The following is a 19,922-nucleotide window of genomic DNA, read 5'->3' on the forward strand; positions in this document are numbered from 1 at the left end:
AGAGGCATCCTGCCATCTCCCTCATCTAGCTGATGAGGAGCAACCTGGGCAGGGTGGGGTTGTCCGAGGCTGGGGCCTGGAGGGACTCACCTCCTCCCAGCTGTTCCCACCATGTCTGTGCCTGGATGGTCTCGGTTGACGGCTGACCCCGGCCCTGGCCTCCCCTCAGCCGCCCGCCAGCTCACCCACCCCGCAGACTCACATAGCGGTGGGAGCCGTCATACTCGCACCGCTCGATCTTGTCCAGGGTGGCGTCAGAGAAGTAGAGCTTCTCAGCACGGTGGTCGATGGCCAGCCCATTGGGGGTGCGGATGTCCTTCTCGATGAGGGTGAGGACATTGGCTCCTGAGAGCGCCGCCCGCATGATGCTGGGATGCTGCTCATTCCAGTTGGTCCAGAACATGAGGCTGGGGGAAGAGGGTCCAGGGATCAGGAGGCAAAGCCTGAGAGTCCACCACAGAGGGCACAGGTCAGGACGCGTAGGCACCTGGAACCCGGAGGCCTGCCAGGGCAAAGCCACCCCAGAGCCATAGAGGCCAGCAGTGCCCCGATGCCCAGGAAGGGCCCCGCTACTGCACAGACAGTTCACACACGAGGTGGCTGAGTGTGAGGGGATGAGGGCCAAGTGTGAGATATTCACATTGCAGTATCTGGGCAGTGACTGTCTACTTGCAAAGAAGAGGGCCGGTGCAGCCAACTGAGACAGGCTCTGGGGTTCCAGCCCTGGCTCCACCACCCACCAGCTAGGTGCCCTTAGGCAACTTACTCAATTGCCCTGTGCCTCAGTGTCCTCCTCTATGAGGTGGGGATGGTAGCACCACCTGCCTCGCAGGACGGTTGTGAGAGTGGAAGAAGTTAATCTCCATCTTAAGGACAGATGGCACACGCTATGTGAGTATTTCCCAGGAGTTTATTCTTAACTGCTCTCTTCTGTGCAGGGAGGCTGGCTGTCTTCCAGATCATTCAGGAAGCCCTTGTGGAGCTGAGTGTGGCGTGTGTCCCAGGTCCTGGGGTATGTGGGTCCTATCCTTAAGGAGCTCTCAAGAGTCCCCTTCTCCGTACTTTGAGGCCTTTGCATGTTTGGGGTTGGAGCCACCGTTCTGCCTTGTAACGGCTCGGATCTCGAATGAGCCTGTCGCCCCTCTGAGCCTTGGTTTCCTCTCAGTGAAGGAAGCAATGGGAACAGCCAGCCCCTAATTATGCCGTGCTCCTTGTGGGGTGGTGCTGAGGCTGGAGGGGGGGCTGTGGAAGGCCTCAGGGCTGGTCATGCACTACCCTGGGTGTGACAGAGTGGTCCTCGGACCACCGGCATTGGATGGTGAGCCCTGGGCCCTCGGTCCCAGAGCTTGTCACTCAGCTAGGCCCAGGGCGGGGCAGGGGACTCCACGTTCTCTTGCTCCTAGGCGATCTTTATGCACAGTGGAGTCTGAGACACTAAAGCCACACAAAAGCCAGCTCCGTTCCCCAGTTCCCTGACAGGACCTGCCCCCGCCCCCACCCCAGTGCCTCTGGCCCCCTCCCACCTCCGCCGCTCACTATTCTGGCCACAGATCTGTTCTCTGGCCTGTGAACTTGTCTCCTCAGACCTCTCCAGGTCGCGCCCTTCTTGCCCACCCCCAGCGTCTCCAGCACCATTGAACTATCCCGCCTTCTGCTGGGCTCACGTAGGAAAATGGTGCTGCTCTGCCCCTCTGGAGACACTGGCTGCCCTGAGCCTCGGCGAGCTCATGAGAAGCTCTGATCTTAAGGGCCTCATCCTGGAGGAGAGCAGGGGTTTGCGGTGGCTCTGGAATCGAGATGTAAGTTGGGAGGGAGGCGGCGTGTCCTTCTAGCCTCCATAAGGGAAAATGGGTATCCTGGGGCAGCGGCCGGTCATCTTCCTGGCTTGTCAGGATTGGACTTGGCCTGTCAGTCCCCACCAGGGACTCCCACACCTCAGGTGAAACAACTCGCACCTGCAGTGAGAAGTGGTTTTCCTCCCGGCGTCAACAAACTCCTCCATGTGACACGACTGTGTTCTGGGTGAACCTGCTTCCCAGGAATGGGGCAGGAGGGAGAGAGAGGCTTTCCTGGGGTAGGTGCTCAGCATCCAGGAACATGGCGGACCTTCTAACTATCCTGCTGTGAGCTCTACAGGGCCATAGGTGCTCCAGTGCTGACGCGGGGAGGGCTCAGGAGGAGGCTGGGTTGTTGGAGTCTCCACTGGCCCCTGCCCTCTCCACTGGGGTCCACATTGGCTCCTTCTAATTTCCCCAAAGTGCCTGCTCCTTGTGGCCGGGGGGAGGGCCCCTCCTGCCGGTTCAGCTCTTTCTTCTGGGCGCTGGGACCATGCTCCCACTCAGCCACTCCTGCCATCCTCAGATGCTGGCTAACATGCTGCCTCTTCAAGGACACGTTCCCTGACTTCCAGGTGGGACCAGTCCTCAGCACACGGCCATGAAGCTCTTCATGACGCCCCTCGCGCTCCCCACTGGGTCCTCTGCACCTTCTTTGCCCTCAAAAGCCACTCGCTGAATGCGTGATGGAATCCCCTGGGCTCATAAGAAAGGAGCTTGGTGGGCAGCCAGGGGGGCACATCCTCTGGGACGAGGGCCAGGCAGCCCTGCTGGACCCTCCAGGGAGGCTTCAGACTCATGAGGGACAGGCTCTGAGGCCATCCCCAGACAGGTGAGGCAGCCAAGGGTCATGGAAGGGGGGACTGGACCTCCATCATCAGCTGCAGACATGCCAGATGACAGAGGCAGGAGGAAACAGAGGGCCCTTGAGCCAGGTTGGACGTGACTGACATTGGGGGACTGGTGGGGAGAATCCGGGTTCGGGACACTCACATATCTATACAGCTGCTTTGGGCTGTGTTTACTAGTTTCCTAGTAAAGCTTTTGAAAAACATTCCAAGCACTGCTGAACTGGGAAAAAAATGTTGCTAACATGTGGGCCAGGATCCCTAAGGCGAGGGGGTGGCTCACTAGAGGCCCAAACAGCCGGGATGAGGGCTGCCCCTGCGGGAGAACAGAGCAGGCTGACTGCGGGTGAACCCTCCAGGGGGAGCACCCACCCCCGGGTGCTTCCTGCCACCTGTCCTGGCTTGTGCTCCTAACTCCTCCGCACCCTGACCTCACTTCCCGGCTGGGCTCGGGCCTGCCTACGCCCCATGGCATGCAGAGGTCCCCCTCTGTCCTCCCTGCCTTGAATTTTTCTTCAGGCTTTTGCTCAAAGCACTTCCCCTGTCCAAGCTGGCCTTCCTTGTCTTTTCCAATTCCAGGCTCTGGGCCAATCTACTGCCTTCGTGACGCCTGTGGTCACCCGTATACAGCCCTGTGCCAGTTACCATTACTTCCCACAAGTATGACTTCTCAACCCAGCTAGGTGGCTTGATAGGCCCAGCCTCAGGCTTCTGTACGAGGGGTTCGACAAGCATTCTTTGCCTGAAGCTTTGGATCCCAGAGCTAGAGGCCCTACCCTGTGCCTCCAACATGGTGCTCTGACGAATGAATCAATCACAAAGGCAGAGCGTCCCCCACAATCCTGATGCTTCCTTTGGTGCAGGCAGCTGGAATCTTAGCCAGCTTGTATCACACAAGAGGAACCTGAGGCTTGGGAAGCTTTTGCAACTCCCCCCAGATCACACAGCAGGGAAGGGTGGAGCTCAAGTCAGGGCCTGCCTCTCCTGCACCCCCGCCTGGGTCTGCCTGGGGAGTTTCTGCCACCCCGAGTCCCACCTCTCCCTGCTACCCCCATCCCCAGGCAGCAGCTCACTTCTGGCACTCGTCCAAAACGAAGGCCCGTGGGTGGTCATCTCCAGACATAGTGATGACGGTCTCGCGCTCGAAGGCCCCTGGGCGGGTCTGGTCCACTGTGTGGCGTGTGATGGTGGATGTCGTGTAGCTTGTCCAATAGAGAGTGTCCCAGCCACGGTGATAGGCCAGGCCTTCCACGGAGCCCACGTCTGTGAAGAGACAGGAGCAGCCATTGGTCGGGAGGGGCCAGAGGGCAGCCTGCACAGGAGCCGTGGGGGACAGCCTGGGGCACGTGCTCTCCTGGCTGGAAGGCGAAGTGTGGGGTATGAGAGTGCATGAGGTGCAGCAGAGAGGGCTCAGGGGCACCAGGGTCTGACTCAGTGCCCCCAACCTCTGCTGTCCTCACCCAAATGACCTGTGGTCACCTCCCAATCCTCTCCCACTCAGGCGATGGGGCTTCCTGGTGTGTTTGCACTTTCCTGGAGCTGCAGTTCTGCTGAGTTGAGTGCAATGTAGATTTCAGTAAATCAAATCCTACTTGGGCTGTACTGGGGAGTCCCCTACTTAAAAAGACCCTGAGCTGGATTGATTATTTTATAAAGCAGACATCTTAAACTCAGGTTAAAGAACCAAGGCACAGTGAGAGACACAGCTGAACAGCAGTGTAAGAGAAAAGACTCAGCCGGGCGCGGTGGCTCACGCTTGTAATCCCAGCACTTTGGGAGGCCGAGGCGGGCGGATCACGAGGTCAGGAGATCGAGACCACGGTGAAACTCCGTCTCTACTAAAAACACAAAAAATTAGCCGGGCGTGGTGGCGGGCGCCTGTAGTCCCAGCTACTCGGAGAGGCTGAGGCAGGAGAATGGCGTGAACCCGGGAAGCGGAGCTTGCAGTGAGCCGAGATTGCGCCACTGCACTCCAGCCTGGGCGACAGAGCAAGACTCCGTCTCAAAAAAAAAAAAAAAAAAAAAAAAGAGAAAAGACTCGAGTGTTAATGGCTACAAGCGATGGTGGCTACCAAAAGGCCACGCTGTGGTATGGTCTGCAGACAGCTGGAGGGGAGGGGACATCCCTTCCAGGGGACTGGGGATTGATCTGCCAGTCTCTCCTGATCGAGCTGCGAGCATGGAGTACCGAGTTTAGCTTCGGATGCTACATTTTTAGACAGACATGCAGGCTGGACTACATGCAGCAGAAAATGTCCCAAAAAAGGCTGAAAGGACAGGTCTGTATACGTAGCACCTAGTTCCATAACTGGCAGGTCTTTATGGACCAGCTGAATGAATAAATGAGCAAATGAATGAGTCAAGGGACCTGCTGGTAACCAGGCTGAAGAAGAGAAAATGTAGTGGGATGCAGTTTTCAAAGAGCTGAAAGGCTGTCCTATGATGACGGCCCTGACACTGTAACTGCTCTTTCCAGAGCACACACTCCATCCTCAGCATCACTGAGCTAAGCCTTCAAGCGCAGCAGCTCGAGGAATCCTGTCTCACCACGCAGATGAGAAGGCTCAGGCTTGGCAAGAACAGGAAACTGACCCAAGTTACTGAAACCCCAAGTGACTGGAGCTCAGCCCTATGTCTGCAGCCTGGGTTTGTGAGCACTGGGCTCCACGGAGACCTCTCGCTTGTTCTGTGCAGCCCTGAAGGCAGAACTAGGACCAGTGGCAGGAGGAAGACGGGGGCCGACGCTGACTGCAAATCAGGAGTCACGTAACTGCGGGGGTGCAGTGGGATTCGGCTGAGTTGCAGCTGCTGGGATTCAGACCCGGGGCAGAGTGCCTGGCTGGGGTCTGAGAGTCTGTGCTGCTCCCCGCCCCATGTCCCACTTCCTGGGAAGACTTAGGGTCTGGGCTCACTCTCCACAATGGTGATCCTCCTGGAGCCATCGTCGTTGATCTGTTGGATGTTCCCAAAGTGGATGTCGCTGAAGAAGATGCGATTGGGGGTGCCCGGAGAGGTGCCTGCCCGGTAGTCAAAGGCCAGGGCGATGACGTTCTTCATGTGCTCAGGGTCTTCGAAGGGCTGCACGGGCGCATTGAGGTTGCGCTCATCCGACAGGTGGATGCTCTTAAGAATGGTGCGCTCTGAGTAGAGCAGGTAGCCGGCGTACTCGCGGCACGATGCTCCATCTTCAGCCAGCATCCCGTGGGCACAGGCGCAGGCCCGCTGCCCACGGCCCCGGTACAGGCACAGCTGCTGGCACCCGCCATTGGCCACTGCACACACGTTGGTGCCTGGGGGAGGGGAGGGTACAGAGGGCAGGGCCTGCCTTGGGAAAGGCTCGCTGGTGCCTTTGTCATCCAGGCTTTGGCGAAAGCTCTGCCCTCTGCCTCGGTATCCCCAGCTTGGACGACCCTCCGGGGCCCAGAGCCCAATGCCCAGATCTGTCCCAGAGCACCTCAGCCTTTCCTCCCCATCCCTGGGTCTCTCGGGCCATTGGAAGGTGCCCCATGGGTCTAACTTGTCTCCCAGCCCTCTCACACTGGGTTGCCTGGGGAGCACTCTCCCAGGCCAGAGTCCCCCTCACCTCTCCACCCCAGCCCAGAGCCCCAGCCTCACCTTTCTGCCGGTCCCGGTTGAAGACTTTGATGTCTTTAAGCTGGACGCCGATGCCGGTTCGCAGGGGCACGGAGTCTGTGGCATTGTCTTTACTCCCACGCTTGATGGAGCCGTTGGCATGAGTCCTGAAGGAAGGACAGGGCACAAGCAGGGCATCAGTGGAGCCAGGAGGGAAGGAAGAGATCGGCTGAGGAGGCCAGGACAGCCCTCACCTGTCACTCCAGTAGATGAAATCCTCAAACACAGACACTGAAAACATGTCCATGTTGTTGCTAGACAGAACCACCTCGCGGTTCTCACCCGTCTCCAGGTCGATCCGTTCAATCTTGTCTGTCCGTGCATCGCACCAGTACAGCTTCCCATCCTACAGGCCAGAGGCACCCACCTCACCTCCAGGGCTGAGCTCGCTGCCAGCCCCATGTCTGGGGCAGCATGGAGTGCATGGGCCAGAGTGGGGCCCTCAGTTCAGCCTCCCCTACTCACTCCTGCCTCCTGCATACACTCCCGCCCCCTGCCCTGCTGATAAGGCGACCTCTAGGCATCTCTCCACTCCCCCACTCCCCACTTCTGAGCGACCCCTGCCCGTCATCTCTGTGGTAGCAGGAGTCCTACTGTGGGTGGAGGGCTGGGCCGGGAGACCCCGTGACGTCCCCTGGGCTCCATGTCCTCCCAGAATGGGCTCATCACAGGGAACAGGGGCCTGGGTCAGGGGTCTACCATCGGCTCCAGGGCCAAGTTGGTGTGCAAACCTGGTAGTCCACTGAGATGCCGTTGGGCCAGCTGATGCTGACGTTGACCAGCACCACACGCTCCGTGCCATCTAGCCGAGACCGCTCAATACGCGGATACTGACCCCACTCAGTCCAGAACAAGTACCTGTGGGGTGGGGTGGAAGTGGGGGGTCAGTCCCCAGACCCTGGAGGAGACAGGGCCTTATCAGCATGGGCCATGGGCAGAATGACAAGGCCAGTCTGTCCAGCTCCTCACCCTTTCTCCGGGTGGACGGTGATGGCTCGGGGCTTGTCTAGACCCTGGGAGATCACCACATAGCGGAAGGAGCCGTTGAGCCGGGCGACCTCGATGACATCAAAGCCCTGGTCCGTCCAGTAGATATTGCCTAAGGAGGGAGTTGGTGGCGCTCAGGAAGGTTGGGTGAGGACAGGTGGACCTGGTGTCCTCCGAGCCCCCAGGCACCCCTGCAGCTCCTCTTCCTGCTCCCGCCAACTCCTCCTCCCACTACGTCCCCCAGTCCTCTGCCACACCTCAAGCCCCACAAACCCGCCCACTGCTCACCTGCGATCCAGTCCACTGCAATGCCCTCCACACGGCCAATGCCATTGGTCACCACGTCTTCACGCCACGTCTGGTCCCGCTTGGCCCGGCTGATCGTGCTCAGGCCCATGTCCACCCAGTAGATGGTGTCATTTTCTGGAGGTGGAGGAGGCGACATGGGGATGCCCAATAAGGCAGGGGTAAGGCGAGGGGCTAAAATCTCACAAGGCTCAGGACAGAGGTGAGAGAATGCCGGAGGGGCCAGGTGCTTGGAAGGGGAGGTGGAGTCGGGGTGGCAGCTGTAGCAAGTGCCCCACCTCGGGCTAATTCAGGCAGCCTCTCACTGGACCCTCAGGGCACACCACACCACCCCTAAAGCTCCTACGCCACGCCCAACTCCCTCCGCCACCAAATGGCTCACCAGCATGGAAGTCGATGCCGACAGCCAGCGAGGTCCCCGACACTGGGACCAGGGCATCTGACTTGTCATTGGGATCCAGGGGAATTCCCCTGATTCCCTCATGCACAGAGTATAGGAGAAAGGAACCTACGCCTGAAAGACAAGGAAACTTAAGGCATGGGTATCACCAACACTCCCTTAAGCTTGGTTCCTGTCACCCTCCAACTGTTCTCTGCTTCTGCTTTGATATCATCCCCCCTCCCCCCGCCATCATCCCTATCCTCCACCCAGCACACACACCCTAGCCTGAGGCCAGAGCATGCGCCGGGAGGAAGCGCACCTGGCTGGTAGCTCTGGGGAACCACCTGCAGGACCCCTAGCCACCATGAGAGGGCAGCAGAGACTCGGATTTCTCACCCTGTGCTCTGCCCGCCTCCACCCAGCACAACCCAACCCTGCACCCCTGCAAGTCCATTAGGGAAAGTCTGGGAGTTCAGACCAGACAATCAGGACTAGGTGACTCCAAAATCTAGACTTCCAGTTTGGTGCTCAGCCTGATCCTAGTTTCCTCTTTGTCCTCCCTCTGTCTGGTCTATGCCACACCCTCTCTCCAACATCTAAAACTCAACCCCCTAAGGTCACTACTAAGCCAGTCTCATTCCCAGTTACTGCATTTCTTTTTCTTTTCTTTTCTTTTTTTTTTTTGTTTGTTTTTTTGAGACGAAATTTCACTCTTGTTCCCCAGGCTGGAGTGCAATGACGCGATCTCGGCTCACCGCAACCTCCGTGTCCCAGGTTCAAGTGATTCTCCTGCCTCAGCCTTCCGAGTAGCTGGGATTACAGGCATGAGCCACCGCGCCTGGCCCAGCTTTCCCATGTCTTGAGGCACCACTACCCATGCACCTCAGAATCCTCCCTTGCCTTTATCCCTTTGATACAGCACGTCCCAAAGTGAATCCCCAAATGGGCCCTGGTTGCTCAGACTCAGTGAAAAAAAGAATGAATGGTCAAGTGAGTTTTGGAAAACCCCAAACACTTGAAAAATTCTTGGCACACATAATCATATTCAAGGCTCTGAGAAGTTCTGCAGCACAAAACACTTTTAAACTTCATTCAACTCAGAGTTTCTTTTAGTAAAATCTACCCACATCAAAGAGGGAGGCTCCTAGGAATGCACTTTTGGGAAATGCTGTCCCCCGGCAAGCTCATAAATCAGTTAGCAGGTTCTTGTGAAATGCATCTGAGTTTCATTTCTTTTCTTCAACCCTTGCTGAGCCCAGCCCAGGCCCATCATCTCACACTCTGATTACTCCTAATGGCCTCCTAACTGGTTTAACCGCCTCTGTTTCTTCCCCACCACCAATGCGGGCCAGGTTGATCTTCCCCAAACATCACTTTCCAGGCACTCCTGGCTGAGAACACAGGAGCCCCGCCTAGCTCACAGCCTTATCTCCAGGACTTCCCCACACTTTGCCCACCACTCTTGGCTGGGGCTCCTGCACACACCTTGCCTTGTGTATAGTTCCCTCTCCTTTGAACCATGCATCCAAATCCTACTTGTCCTAGAAAACCCAGCTCAGAGCATGCCTCTTCCATGCAGCTGCCCCGATCTGCCTGCTGACATCTATTTTTCCAAAATCCTTCTGGAGGCACTGGAGAGTCACAGCCACTTCACAGTCCAGTGTCCCCTATACGATGAATGTAGTCTTGTCCCCAAGGTAAGAAGAGGAAGGTGGGGCTGTAGGGTAGGAGGGGTCAAGGTTGGGGAGCTGGGACAAGGCTGGGAGGAAAGCCAGGCACTGACCCTCGCAGGCCTGCTGGCCACTCCGGAGGCTATAGCCGGCTGTGCACATGCAGGAGCGGGTCGTCTCTGACGTGGGCAGGCAGAGCTGGGAGCAGTCACCGTTGTTGACACTGCAGGGGTTGGTGCCCTTATGGTCTGGGGGCAGGTGGGAGGCAGAGGGAAAGGGTTAGGTGGGCCTCCTTGGGACCTCAGGGTCAGGCTTGGGCTGCTCAGAAACAGGATGGTCACTGACTACCCTGGACCTAATGGGGGTCACCACCCTACCCGGCTCTCAGGTTTTCTGTCCTCCTGGGCCCCTGGCCTTGTGAACAGGGCTGCTGGGAGCCTATAAGGCGTCTTTGTGGTAAGGAAACAAGGAGCCCCTTTAGGTGGTGGGTGCAGCCTAACCCACTTACTCCCTTGCCCCATGGCCCTGCGGCCTGCAGCTCTGGAGCCTCCCCTGTTGCCCCTGAGCTCCCAGCGGCCGCCCGGCCTCGCACCTACCCAGCTGGATGCTCTCGTCATAGACCTTCATGTGCATCACCAAGGTGGTGCTGTTCCGAAGGACCACGGAGCCCGAGCCGTCAGCCTTGCTGCATGTGCCCATCTTCTCCGACACCTGATCTGCCCACCACAGCTTGTCTCCTGGGGCAGCAGGAGGGGATGAGACCCTTGGGAAGGCCCCACACCCAGCTCTCCTGAACGGCCCATTGGCCCTAAGTCATCAGGCCCGCCCCACTTGGTGAGAGACTGCCCCAAGCCAGCCCCTGTCTCCCAGTAGGTCTGGCCTGGCCTGCTCTGCGTCATCTCTGCTTCGCCCAGCAGCCCTCACCCATGATGGCCAGGGCGGTGGCTTTGCCCAGCTGGCTCCGCATGGCATCGATGACCTCCAGCCCACTCCCATCCAGGTTGCAGCGGTTGATGGTATGGTTCCCGGAGCTGATCCAGTAGAGTTTGCTTTCAGGGAAGTCAATAGCCAGGCCTGGAAAAGGGGGAGTCACTGCCGGGGAGTCTGGCCCAGGGCTGGGGATCCAGGGATGGGAGCAGAGGATGTGTGTGAGAGTGTGTGGCTGTGCGTGGGGGGAGGCGAGGGGGCAGGTGGTGAGAACAGGCACTAAGCTGGGGCTCTGGGGAGGCTGAGGGGCAACTGAGAGACCCTGCAAGCACCGGCTGGTCAAGGAATTAGGGAAGGGCTGTGGGGGTGGGCAGGGAAGCTCGTACCCACGGGGCCCTTCTGGCCACTGAAGAGCAGGGTGCGATTGCTGCCGTCCATGTTGGCCATGCTGATGTTGTCACCATCGGTCCAGTAGAGCTTCCTGGGGGGAGGGTGCCAAGAGGGAAGGGTCAGGGTCCTCTTCTTCCCAGCCCCACACCCCATGCTCCCCGGCCCTGGGCCCTAGACTGACCCACGCAGAGGGTGGACGACAAGGCCATGGGGCTGCTCCAGGCCTTGCACCACTGCGTTCTTGAAGGAGCCATCCAGCCGGGCCACATTGATCTGCTTCTTATTGGTGTCATAGCTTGTCCAGAACAGGTTTCGGGAGACCCAGTCCACAGCCAGCCCGTGGGCATTTGGCAAGTCTGGGGGCACAAGTGGGGAGTCAGTTGCTGGGTGTCTGCAGGGCAGTGGGTCAGGAGGGGGGGCCAGTGTGCTTTCTGGAGAAAAGGGATCAGGAAACCAGGCTGGAACACTGAAGGGGAACAGGACTGGGAGAAGGACCACTCGGACCAAGTAGACCAGGGTTGGGAGCAAGGGGCGGGTGGGGGTGCCCATGTCCACTGGTGGGCATCCAGGGCCAGGAAGAACCTGCAGAGACGACTGTCTCCACGCCTGTGCCGTTGATGAAGGCCCGCTTGATGGCCTGTGTCCGCACGTCAGACCAGTACACACGCTGCTCACGGGCATCGTAGTCTAGCACTGTGACGTTGTCGATGTCGGGCACCGTGAAGGAGATGATGTAGTTGTAGTAGGGAGCATCCAGGTCCACACCTCGGATCTCCATCTGACGTGCGTACAGCAGGAACTTCTTAAACTCTGTGGGGCACGGGCTGGTCACTGAAGGCAGTCCCTGCCTCTGTGCTTCCCACCCACCCGGTTTCTGGCCCTGCCTTCTTCTGGATCCGTCTGTTTGCTACTGGCCCTTGGCTCCGTGGACATACCCCGCTGGGTGCAGCCTCCCTGGCAGACCTGCAGCCCCTTCTCACAGTGGCTGTCTCTGGAGCCTCTCCTATCGGGACCCTCCCGACTGGGACTCCGCCTTTGCTGACAACCGGGATCCTGGGGCCTGCGGCCTTCCCTCCAGCCTCAGTTGCTCACTGGCTCTGGAGGGAGGGGCTCCTACCATAGCAGGTGGTGTTGTCCTTGTGGAGCTTCATGAGGTGGGGGCAGGCGCAGGACACGGTCCGGTTGTAGTTGATGAGACACAGGTGGGAGCAGGGGCCCCGGCCCCCATTGGCCTCACAGGGATTGGGAGCTGGGGGCAGGGTGGGGAAGAGAAGAAGCCAGAGCATCCTGTGACTTGCTGCTCCCTACATGGACCACCCCTTCCTCGCCCACTCTCCTCCCCCTGTTCCAGCAGCCACTATTGCTAGACCCTCCTCTGCTGCTAGACGGTGAATCTGTCAACAGCTGGCCCACCCCTGCCATCGCAGCACAGACTTGCTCCTGTTCTCACTGCCCTCTCCTCTCCTAAGAGCTTCTACAGCTTCTAAAGAGGCTGCTGGCTCCTTTCTGGCTGCTCAAGGCCCCGAGTCCCTTACCCATGGGCTGGCGGGAGGGGTGGTACACCTGCAGGTCAAAGGGCTGGGTGTTGGTCCTCTGTACCACGGTGACATTGTGGCCGGTCCACTTGTTGGCCTTAGCCAGTGTGTTTGTTCGCCAGTCAGTCCAGTAGACTTCCCCCCCATACAGCGTCACTGCAAACGGGTGCGACAGGAACTCGTGTCCCCGAAGCACCTCCATGTGACCAGAGCCGTCGTAACGGGCTGAGTAAATGGCATCTGACCTGAGAGCATGATGGAGCAGAATGAGGATGCCAGCCAGGATCTCAGCCCTCAGAGCTCTGGCCACAGCCCTCCCAACGAAGAGCACGGGACCATTCCCTCCCCTAAGCCCTGCTGGCCAGAGCAGACAGACAGAAAGACCAAGGTGTGAGAACCCAACAGGTCCAGGTTTCACCTCTCAGGCCCCGATTCCCAAGCCCCGAGGGAATCTTTCGGTCACTTCTCCCCAGGGCTGCTGTCGGCACTCAGGGCTTTGATGAAAGTCAGAAAAAGGCACCCTCAGTGTGAACCCCGGGGGGGGCGGAGCCTGCAGTGAGCCAAGATCGCGCCACTGCACTCCAGCCTGGGCGACAGAGCGAGACTCTGTCTCAAAAAAAAAAAAAAAGAAAAAAGAAAAAGGCACCCTTCCTGGGCAGACCAATTAGAAAGAAGTTTCCCCTCCCTCTGGGCAGACACAGCCCCAGCAGAGGGAACAGAGTGGAGAGGACAGGTGAGTGGAGAGGATGGTACAGTGTGAATAACCACAGCTGACGGCCCTGCTTCTGCCTCCTCTATCCGCCCCCTCCCCTCGGCCCTGGCCTCCCCATGCCCCTCCATCCTCCTCCTCCTGTGCCCAGTCCTTTGCCACCGTTCCTAGTTCTAGATCCCTTGGTCCTTCTCGCCACCCTCATCACCACAGGTCCCTCCCACCCTGTCCTGGTGCTACAGACTTGGGCCTCCCCAGGGCACAGAGGGCGCTGACCTGGCGTCAATCCAAAGGATGCGCTTCTCCAGGTAGTCCACGGTGAGCCCGTTGGGCCAGCCCCCAGAGCCGGTCTCCCGGTGCACGGTGCGGCGCCCGGCCCCACTCATGGAGGCTGCCTCAATGCGGGGCAGGCTGGCATCCCAGTCTGTCCAAAACAGGATCCTGGGGAGTGGGGAGGGGTCAGGAGGGCTAAAGTCGGGGCCCTCAGGGAGGGACTGTGGTGGGATCGTAGGTAGAGGGTGGGAGGAGGCAAATGGCACTGAGGAGTAAGGTGTCCCTGGCCAGGCTGAATGGGACTTCAGGGGGGCCATGGGGCCAGGAGAGGGCTGGGCAGGGTCCTCACCCATCCCGGGGATCCAGTGCGATTGCCCTTGGGTGCTCAATGTCACCGGCCAGCAGGGTGGTCCGGAGGGTCCCATCCAGCTTGGCCACCTCGATCTGGTCCAGGTTACTCTCCACCCAGTAGATGTTGCCTGCAATCCAGTCTACAGCCAGGCCCTCAGGTGTGGCCAGGCCGTACTGAATCACCACCTCGAAACTAGTCAGGGCTGGAGAAGAGAGGGCAGTGAAAGGTTAGCGTCTCCTGGGGAGCTGTGCATGAATGTGTGAAATCCTGGGAGCCCTCGATGACCCACCCTCAACCCCGGCACCTCTGCCAAAGTTTCTGATGTGCCCATCTTCAAGAGTAGGACTCCTATTGTCTCCCCAACTTTTTTTTTTTTTTTGAGACAGGGTCTTCTGTCACCAAGGCTGGATAAAGTGGCATGATCATGGCTCATGGCAACCTCGACTGCTTGAGCTCAAGTGACTGCCATGAAGATTTCTCCGTGCTAATACATTATGTGTGTGCCTCATTGTTTTAGAGACTGTTGCACAGTGTGAATATCATCACAGTTTACTTAGCCTCCCCTTGTTGATGGACATTTGTAATGGTTTCAAGTTTTCCTTATTACAAACAATACCAATTTCTCTAGTAAAATGTGCCTCTTTCAAATCTTTGCTCAGATGTCACCTTCTCAGGGGACCTTCCTTGACCACACAACTGAAAACAGCCTGTTTTGATCACTGCTGCATGCCCACTGCCCAGTGTGTACAGTGGGCACTATTGCGTGTGACTGAAGGAAGTCTGGGGTGCACCACGCTGCCTGGGACAAAAGGCAGCGTTCAGGTACGCCACTCTTAAGTGGCTTTTTTCTTTCAAGCCTGCAATTCTATATCTGGGGAGCAGAGCTCCAGGCCATTCAAAGGTAAGGCTGATCATTTTGTTAATTATCAGGCTGGCAGTTCTGCTGACGATAATTACGGGGCATCAGGCATGGAGACCCACAGCAAAATCTAACCCAATTAACAGAAGCGTGGGGGATGGGGGAGCCAAGCCTCTGCTTTGGGGCCACTTGGATGGGACCTGTGGCCCCTAGCGCCTAAGTGCTCCGCCTGAGTGCATCCCGCCTGGCAGCAATCGGTGGTCACCTCCGTTGTCCAGCAGCTTCCCGCGGTAGATCTTGTCCTCCACCACGTCGGTCCAGTAGAGGGCGCTCTGGCTGAGGTGGAAGTCCAGGGCGATGGTGTTGCGCAGGCCGGGCACCAGGACGCTGTAGTCTCCTTTGTGAAGATCGATGCGCCGGATCTCATGGCGGTTGGAGAAGATGATGAATGGCTTGAAGGGGTCTGGGATGGAAGGGATGTGACGGGGTCAGCAAGGGGCTAGCTGCCTGTGTGCCACCCGTCCTGGCGCAGGCAGGTCTCTGCTGGTCGGGGCACTGGGGGCTAGGGTGGAAAACTCAGCCTTTGGCACCTGGCCACCAAGCCCAACCCACTGCAGCTCAGAGGCCTGCCTCGGCCTGCCCCACCACACCTCACTGTTGTCTCACCCAGGCTGCGGCAGCTCTCGCCGTCAGGCTCCAGGACCCAGCCCTCGTAGCAGGAGCACTTCACGCTGAACTTGTTCTGGTCGCACTTTTGGCTGCATTTGAGATGCTTGGCACAGTAGCTCTGGATCTGGCAGGTGTGGTTGTCGGGCCCCAGCTCCATGCCCAGAGGGCAGGAACACACAATGCCTTCGCCAGGTGCCACTGAGCAGTTGTGGCTGCAGCCACCGTTATTCAGAGAGCACTGGTCTAGGGGAGGGGCAGGCATGGAACAGACCCAGGGTCAGAAGCTGAGAGGAGGCAAGACCACGGCCCTGCTGGGCCCCAAGTCCTGGGCAGTGTGGACCAAGTCCCTGTGCCCTGCCCACGGCCCCATTCGTCTCCATTCCTGCTGAGCTTCAGCCCAGGACTTCCTGGGCTCCCTCAGGACCAGAGTTCGGACCCTTGCACCCACCAGCTGGCACCATACCTCCCCTTCCCACAGGGAGCACCCCTCAATATCTCTGTCTGGTCTCGATATGTCCCTGCCTTCTTGGGCCCAGGGTGGGGGCCCCAGCTTTTTGCCTCCGTGGGAGGGACCCTGGGAGGTCCTTAGGTCCAGTCCCCTTGTGCTGATCTCTCCTGATTTGGAGGGGGTTGGGGTGGGGTGCGGTAGGGCCTATCCCACCCTTGCTCCTCTGGCACACCCTGGAACCTGCCAGCCTGTCGGCAGTTCTCCCAGCCAGTCCCTGTGGCCTTATCTTCCACTCCTCCGTTCCAAGGAACTGGGGGCTCTGCCTGGCTAAGAGGACCACATAAGGCTGCTCTGCTCCTCATCCCCAAGTCACACCACATGGTCCTCCCTGACTCCTGGACTCCCCCAACCTCATTTCTTTTGGTCTTGAATGGGTACCCTCCTCCCCTTGCCTTTTTGTTTGTTTGTTTGTTTGGGACAGGGTCTCGCTCTGTCGCCCAGGCTGGAGTGCAGTGGCAGGATGTTGGCTCACTGCAACCTCCGCCTCCCAGGTTCAAGCGATTCTCCTGCCTCTGCCTCCCAAGTAGCTGGGACTACAGACATGTCCAGCTAATTTTTGTATTTTTAGTAGAGACAGGGTTTCGCCATGTTGGCCAGGCTGGTCTCAAATACCTGAGCTTAAGTGATCTGCCCGCCTCAGCCTCCCAAAGTGCTGGAATGACAGACATGAGCCACCGCGCCTGCCCCCATGCCTTCTCACTCACTCTGCAAGTTCTGCCTGTCCTTGGGAACCCCATGCAATCCCCACATCCTCCAGGAAGCCTGCCCTGTCCATCAGCACTCAACCCTGGTGCCTTTGTCTCCACAAGAGCACTCTGCATCTCTCTGTGGTATGCATGTGGGCGAGGGGTCCGAGTCTCCACAGCAGTTTAGGAACTGTACAACCTTGGCCCAGGTCTGGGGGACCACTATGGAACCCCTCTATGCCTCAGTGCTCCCATCTGCAAAACGGAGAAAACAGAGCACCTGGCCCCCAGGGATGCCTTGTGGATAAACTGCTCTAATGGCGTGGCTCGCTCAGCACAGCGCCATGGGGAGCGCCAGGTCCACACAGGCTGCTGGTGACCACTCTGGGTGCTGCTCGCCTGCCTGGCTGCCAGAGCTGCTCTCTCCTAGACTCAGGTCCCCCCAAGACTGTCCTTGGCCCAGACTCCTACCCAGCCACCCTTCCCACCCTTCTCCTGGGACCAGGTCTCACCGCAGAGCTCGCCCTCATCTGAGCCGTCGCCACAGTCGTCGTTGCCATCACACAGCTTGTCAGGGGGCAGGCAGACTGAGGTGTTGTTGGCACAGGGGTGCGAGGGTGGCCTGCAGGCCAGGGACTCGCAGTTCTCCTCGTCCGAGTTATCCTCACAGTCGTTGTCGCCATCACACACCCACGCTTTGCTGATGCACCGAGCTGAGGGACAGGTGCATTATGTGGGCCCAGGCCCGGGGACTGGGGCTCCCCCTGCCCTTTCTTCCAGACCCCGTGGGCTTCTCTGATAGGGTCAGGATTGCAACGCTGTGGGGTCCACGAGGAACCCTGAGGCTTTTTGGGTCAAATTCACATAGGCAACAAACAAGGCAGGAATCTGCAGCAGGAGGTGCTGAAGCTCAACTCTGGCAAGGGCTTTGGCTCCCCAGGTCCTCTGTGAGCTCTGGCCCTTCATGCCTTCCCCCACCCATGACACACACGCTTCCTTTGGACTGCCTTTTGCCTTGCACTGTCCCCAGCCCCACTCCATACAGCACAGTGCCATCCCCCTTGCTGCTACTCTGCTCTCAACAGGGTCTCCTCCTGCCCACATTGTGCTGCTCCAGATGATCTCCAACCCTCCTCTTCACCTGAGTCCTTGCAGCCAAACTTGACACTGGGATCGCAGACGTGGGTCACTCCCTCACAGCTCTTCTCGTCGCTGGAGTCCATGCAGTCAGTGTCCCCATCGCAGCGCCACCGCAGGGGGATGCATAGTCCATCCAGCCGGCACTGGAATTCATCAGTGTGGCAGCCACCAGGGGGCCTCGTGGCTGCAGAGGGACAGTGGAGGGCCTCAGGAGGGAGGGGTTGCCCAGGTCAGCCCTCCTCATCCCTGCGCCCTGCCACCCCGGTAAGCCCAGCCTGGGGTTATGAGCAGAGGCAGGCCTGGAGAGACTGCCAAGCTTTGCTGACACTCCTTGGAAACACCAACTCAGTAGTAGAGTCAGGAGGTATCACACCTCCAAGGGCCCCACAATCACCTCATCTAATCCCCCCATTGACACCAGAGATCTCGGCTGGAGAAGCAATTTGCTAAGGCCTGAGCCCAAATGCCCACCACCTTGGCCTCTATTTCATTCATTCATGCCACAGATGTTTACTGAGTGCCTCCTGTGTGCCAGGCGCTGTCCCGGGGCCAACACTGAACCAGACAAAGTCCTTACCCTCATGGAGCTTAGGTTCTAATGGGGAAGAGAGACAAGACATAAGCCATAAATCTAGACTGTAATTTCAGGTATTGATAAAGCTATGGAGATAAAGCTGGGTAGAAGCTGAGAGGGATGGGGGTGATCTGTCAGGTAAGATGGTCAGGGAAGACCTCTGGGCAGAAGGCATCTGAGCAGAGGCCTGCATGAAGAGCGAGTGAGCCCAGAGGATCCCTGGAGGCACACTCCAGGCAAAGGGAACAGCCGCTGCAAAGTCTCATCTCCGAGACAGGACTACGCTGGCACTTCAGAAAACACCACACAGGCCGGGTGCGGTGGCTCACGCCTGTAATCCCAGCACTTTGGGATGCCAAAGCAGGCGGATCACGAGGTCAGGAGATCGAGACCATCCTGGCTAACATGGTGAAACCCCGTCTCTACTAAAAATACAAAAAATTAGCCAGGCGTGGTGGCAGGTACCTGTAGTCCCAGCTACTGGGGAGGCTGAGGCAGGAGAATGGCGTGAACCTGGGAGGCGGAGCTTGCAGTGAGCTGAGATCGCACCACTGCACTCCAGCCTGGGCGACAGAGAGACTCCATCTCAAAAAAGAAGAAAGAAAAGAAAACGCCACAGCTGCCTGGGAGGCAGAGCTTGCAGTGAGCCGAGATCGCGCCACTGCACTCCAGCCTGGGCGACAGAGGGAGACTCCATCTCAAAAAAAAAAAAAGAAAAAAGAAAAAAGAAAATGCCACAGCTGGAGTAGAGTGCAGGGGGAGGGGAGGGCAGGAATGCAGGTCAGAGGGGTAGGGGAGGGGGCCCTGCAGGCCGTGCAGAGGGGCTTGGCATTTGTTCCAAGGGTGCAGAGGCCAGTACAGGCTCGAGGGCAGGGCTGGGGCATGATCTGACTTATGTTGTCAGGATCACTCTGGCTGCTGTCCTAAGATCTGACTCAGGAGGCCAGGAGAGGAGCAGGAGCACTGCCTGGTGGAGCCCCACACTCATACACTCATGCTGCCACAGGCACCCCGCTCCTCCCCCTTCCCTACCCTGGACCCAGCTGATGCTCTCATCTCATGCCGGGACTTTCAGCAGCAGTCTCTGAACTGATTTTCCTTTCTTGGGGCCCCTGAACCTCTTCTCAATCTAATCTTCCTCTAGGGCTGTGTTCCGAAATCACCTCCTACATCACAGCACCTTCCGGCTTGGAAATCCTTCAAAGGTTCCCAGTGCCTCCCAAATCAAGCCTCTCACTGATTTACACCTGCTGTCATCATCTGCCCCCTTTGAGGACAGCCTCATTCCCCACTGTCCCTGCACGAGCCTTTCCCTCTGTCTGAACGGCCCCACCTGGCCCCACTGTCACCCTACGGAAGTGCTCAGTTTCACCCTCTAAGTCTTGACGACAGCATTCTCCGGACCATGCCATCCCCACTGGAAGACCCTCCCTCCTGTCCATTTACCTGCAGTCCAAACACAACTCCTCCTGAATGGTCCCAGACCATCCAGCTCATACCATAGTTAACAAATGCTACCAATAGCGACACCCTGCTCCTCCACGCCAGGCCTCACATACCTCCGCTCATTTCATACAGGAGGATGCCCAGGCTCAGGGGAAGCAACTTGTTCAAATTTGCCCAGCTTATCTGGGAGGGG

General features: G+C 58.4%; 1 protein-coding gene across 1 annotated transcript in view; it reads right to left on the reverse strand.

The window, feature by feature from the left end:
* Nucleotides 1–19,922, reverse strand: part of LRP1 (LDL receptor related protein 1) — an 84,301-nt gene that overhangs the window by 21,800 nt on the left and 42,579 nt on the right. Inside the window, exons 21-43 of the mRNA XM_058426186.1 lie at nt 17,711–17,893; nt 17,082–17,282; nt 15,373–15,618; nt 14,972–15,169; nt 13,845–14,049; nt 13,499–13,663; nt 12,514–12,758; nt 12,096–12,227; nt 11,561–11,788; nt 11,160–11,334; nt 10,975–11,069; nt 10,586–10,735; nt 10,258–10,398; nt 9,775–9,909; nt 7,992–8,123; nt 7,592–7,726; nt 7,286–7,415; nt 7,048–7,174; nt 6,511–6,662; nt 6,299–6,423; nt 5,596–5,973; nt 3,757–3,946; nt 190–407 (exon numbers count right to left, since the gene is read on the reverse strand). Of these exons, the coding sequence (XP_058282169.1) occupies nt 190–407; nt 3,757–3,946; nt 5,596–5,973; nt 6,299–6,423; nt 6,511–6,662; nt 7,048–7,174; nt 7,286–7,415; nt 7,592–7,726; nt 7,992–8,123; nt 9,775–9,909; nt 10,258–10,398; nt 10,586–10,735; nt 10,975–11,069; nt 11,160–11,334; nt 11,561–11,788; nt 12,096–12,227; nt 12,514–12,758; nt 13,499–13,663; nt 13,845–14,049; nt 14,972–15,169; nt 15,373–15,618; nt 17,082–17,282; nt 17,711–17,893 (4,086 nt within the window). The remainder of the gene's footprint in view (nt 1–189; nt 408–3,756; nt 3,947–5,595; nt 5,974–6,298; nt 6,424–6,510; nt 6,663–7,047; nt 7,175–7,285; nt 7,416–7,591; nt 7,727–7,991; nt 8,124–9,774; nt 9,910–10,257; nt 10,399–10,585; nt 10,736–10,974; nt 11,070–11,159; nt 11,335–11,560; nt 11,789–12,095; nt 12,228–12,513; nt 12,759–13,498; nt 13,664–13,844; nt 14,050–14,971; nt 15,170–15,372; nt 15,619–17,081; nt 17,283–17,710; nt 17,894–19,922) is intronic.

Source organism: Hylobates moloch, unplaced genomic scaffold (assembly GCF_009828535.3).
Source record: "Hylobates moloch isolate HMO894 unplaced genomic scaffold, HMol_V3 SCAFFOLD_13, whole genome shotgun sequence".
In the NCBI taxonomy this organism is placed as follows: Eukaryota; Metazoa; Chordata; class Mammalia; order Primates; family Hylobatidae; genus Hylobates; species Hylobates moloch.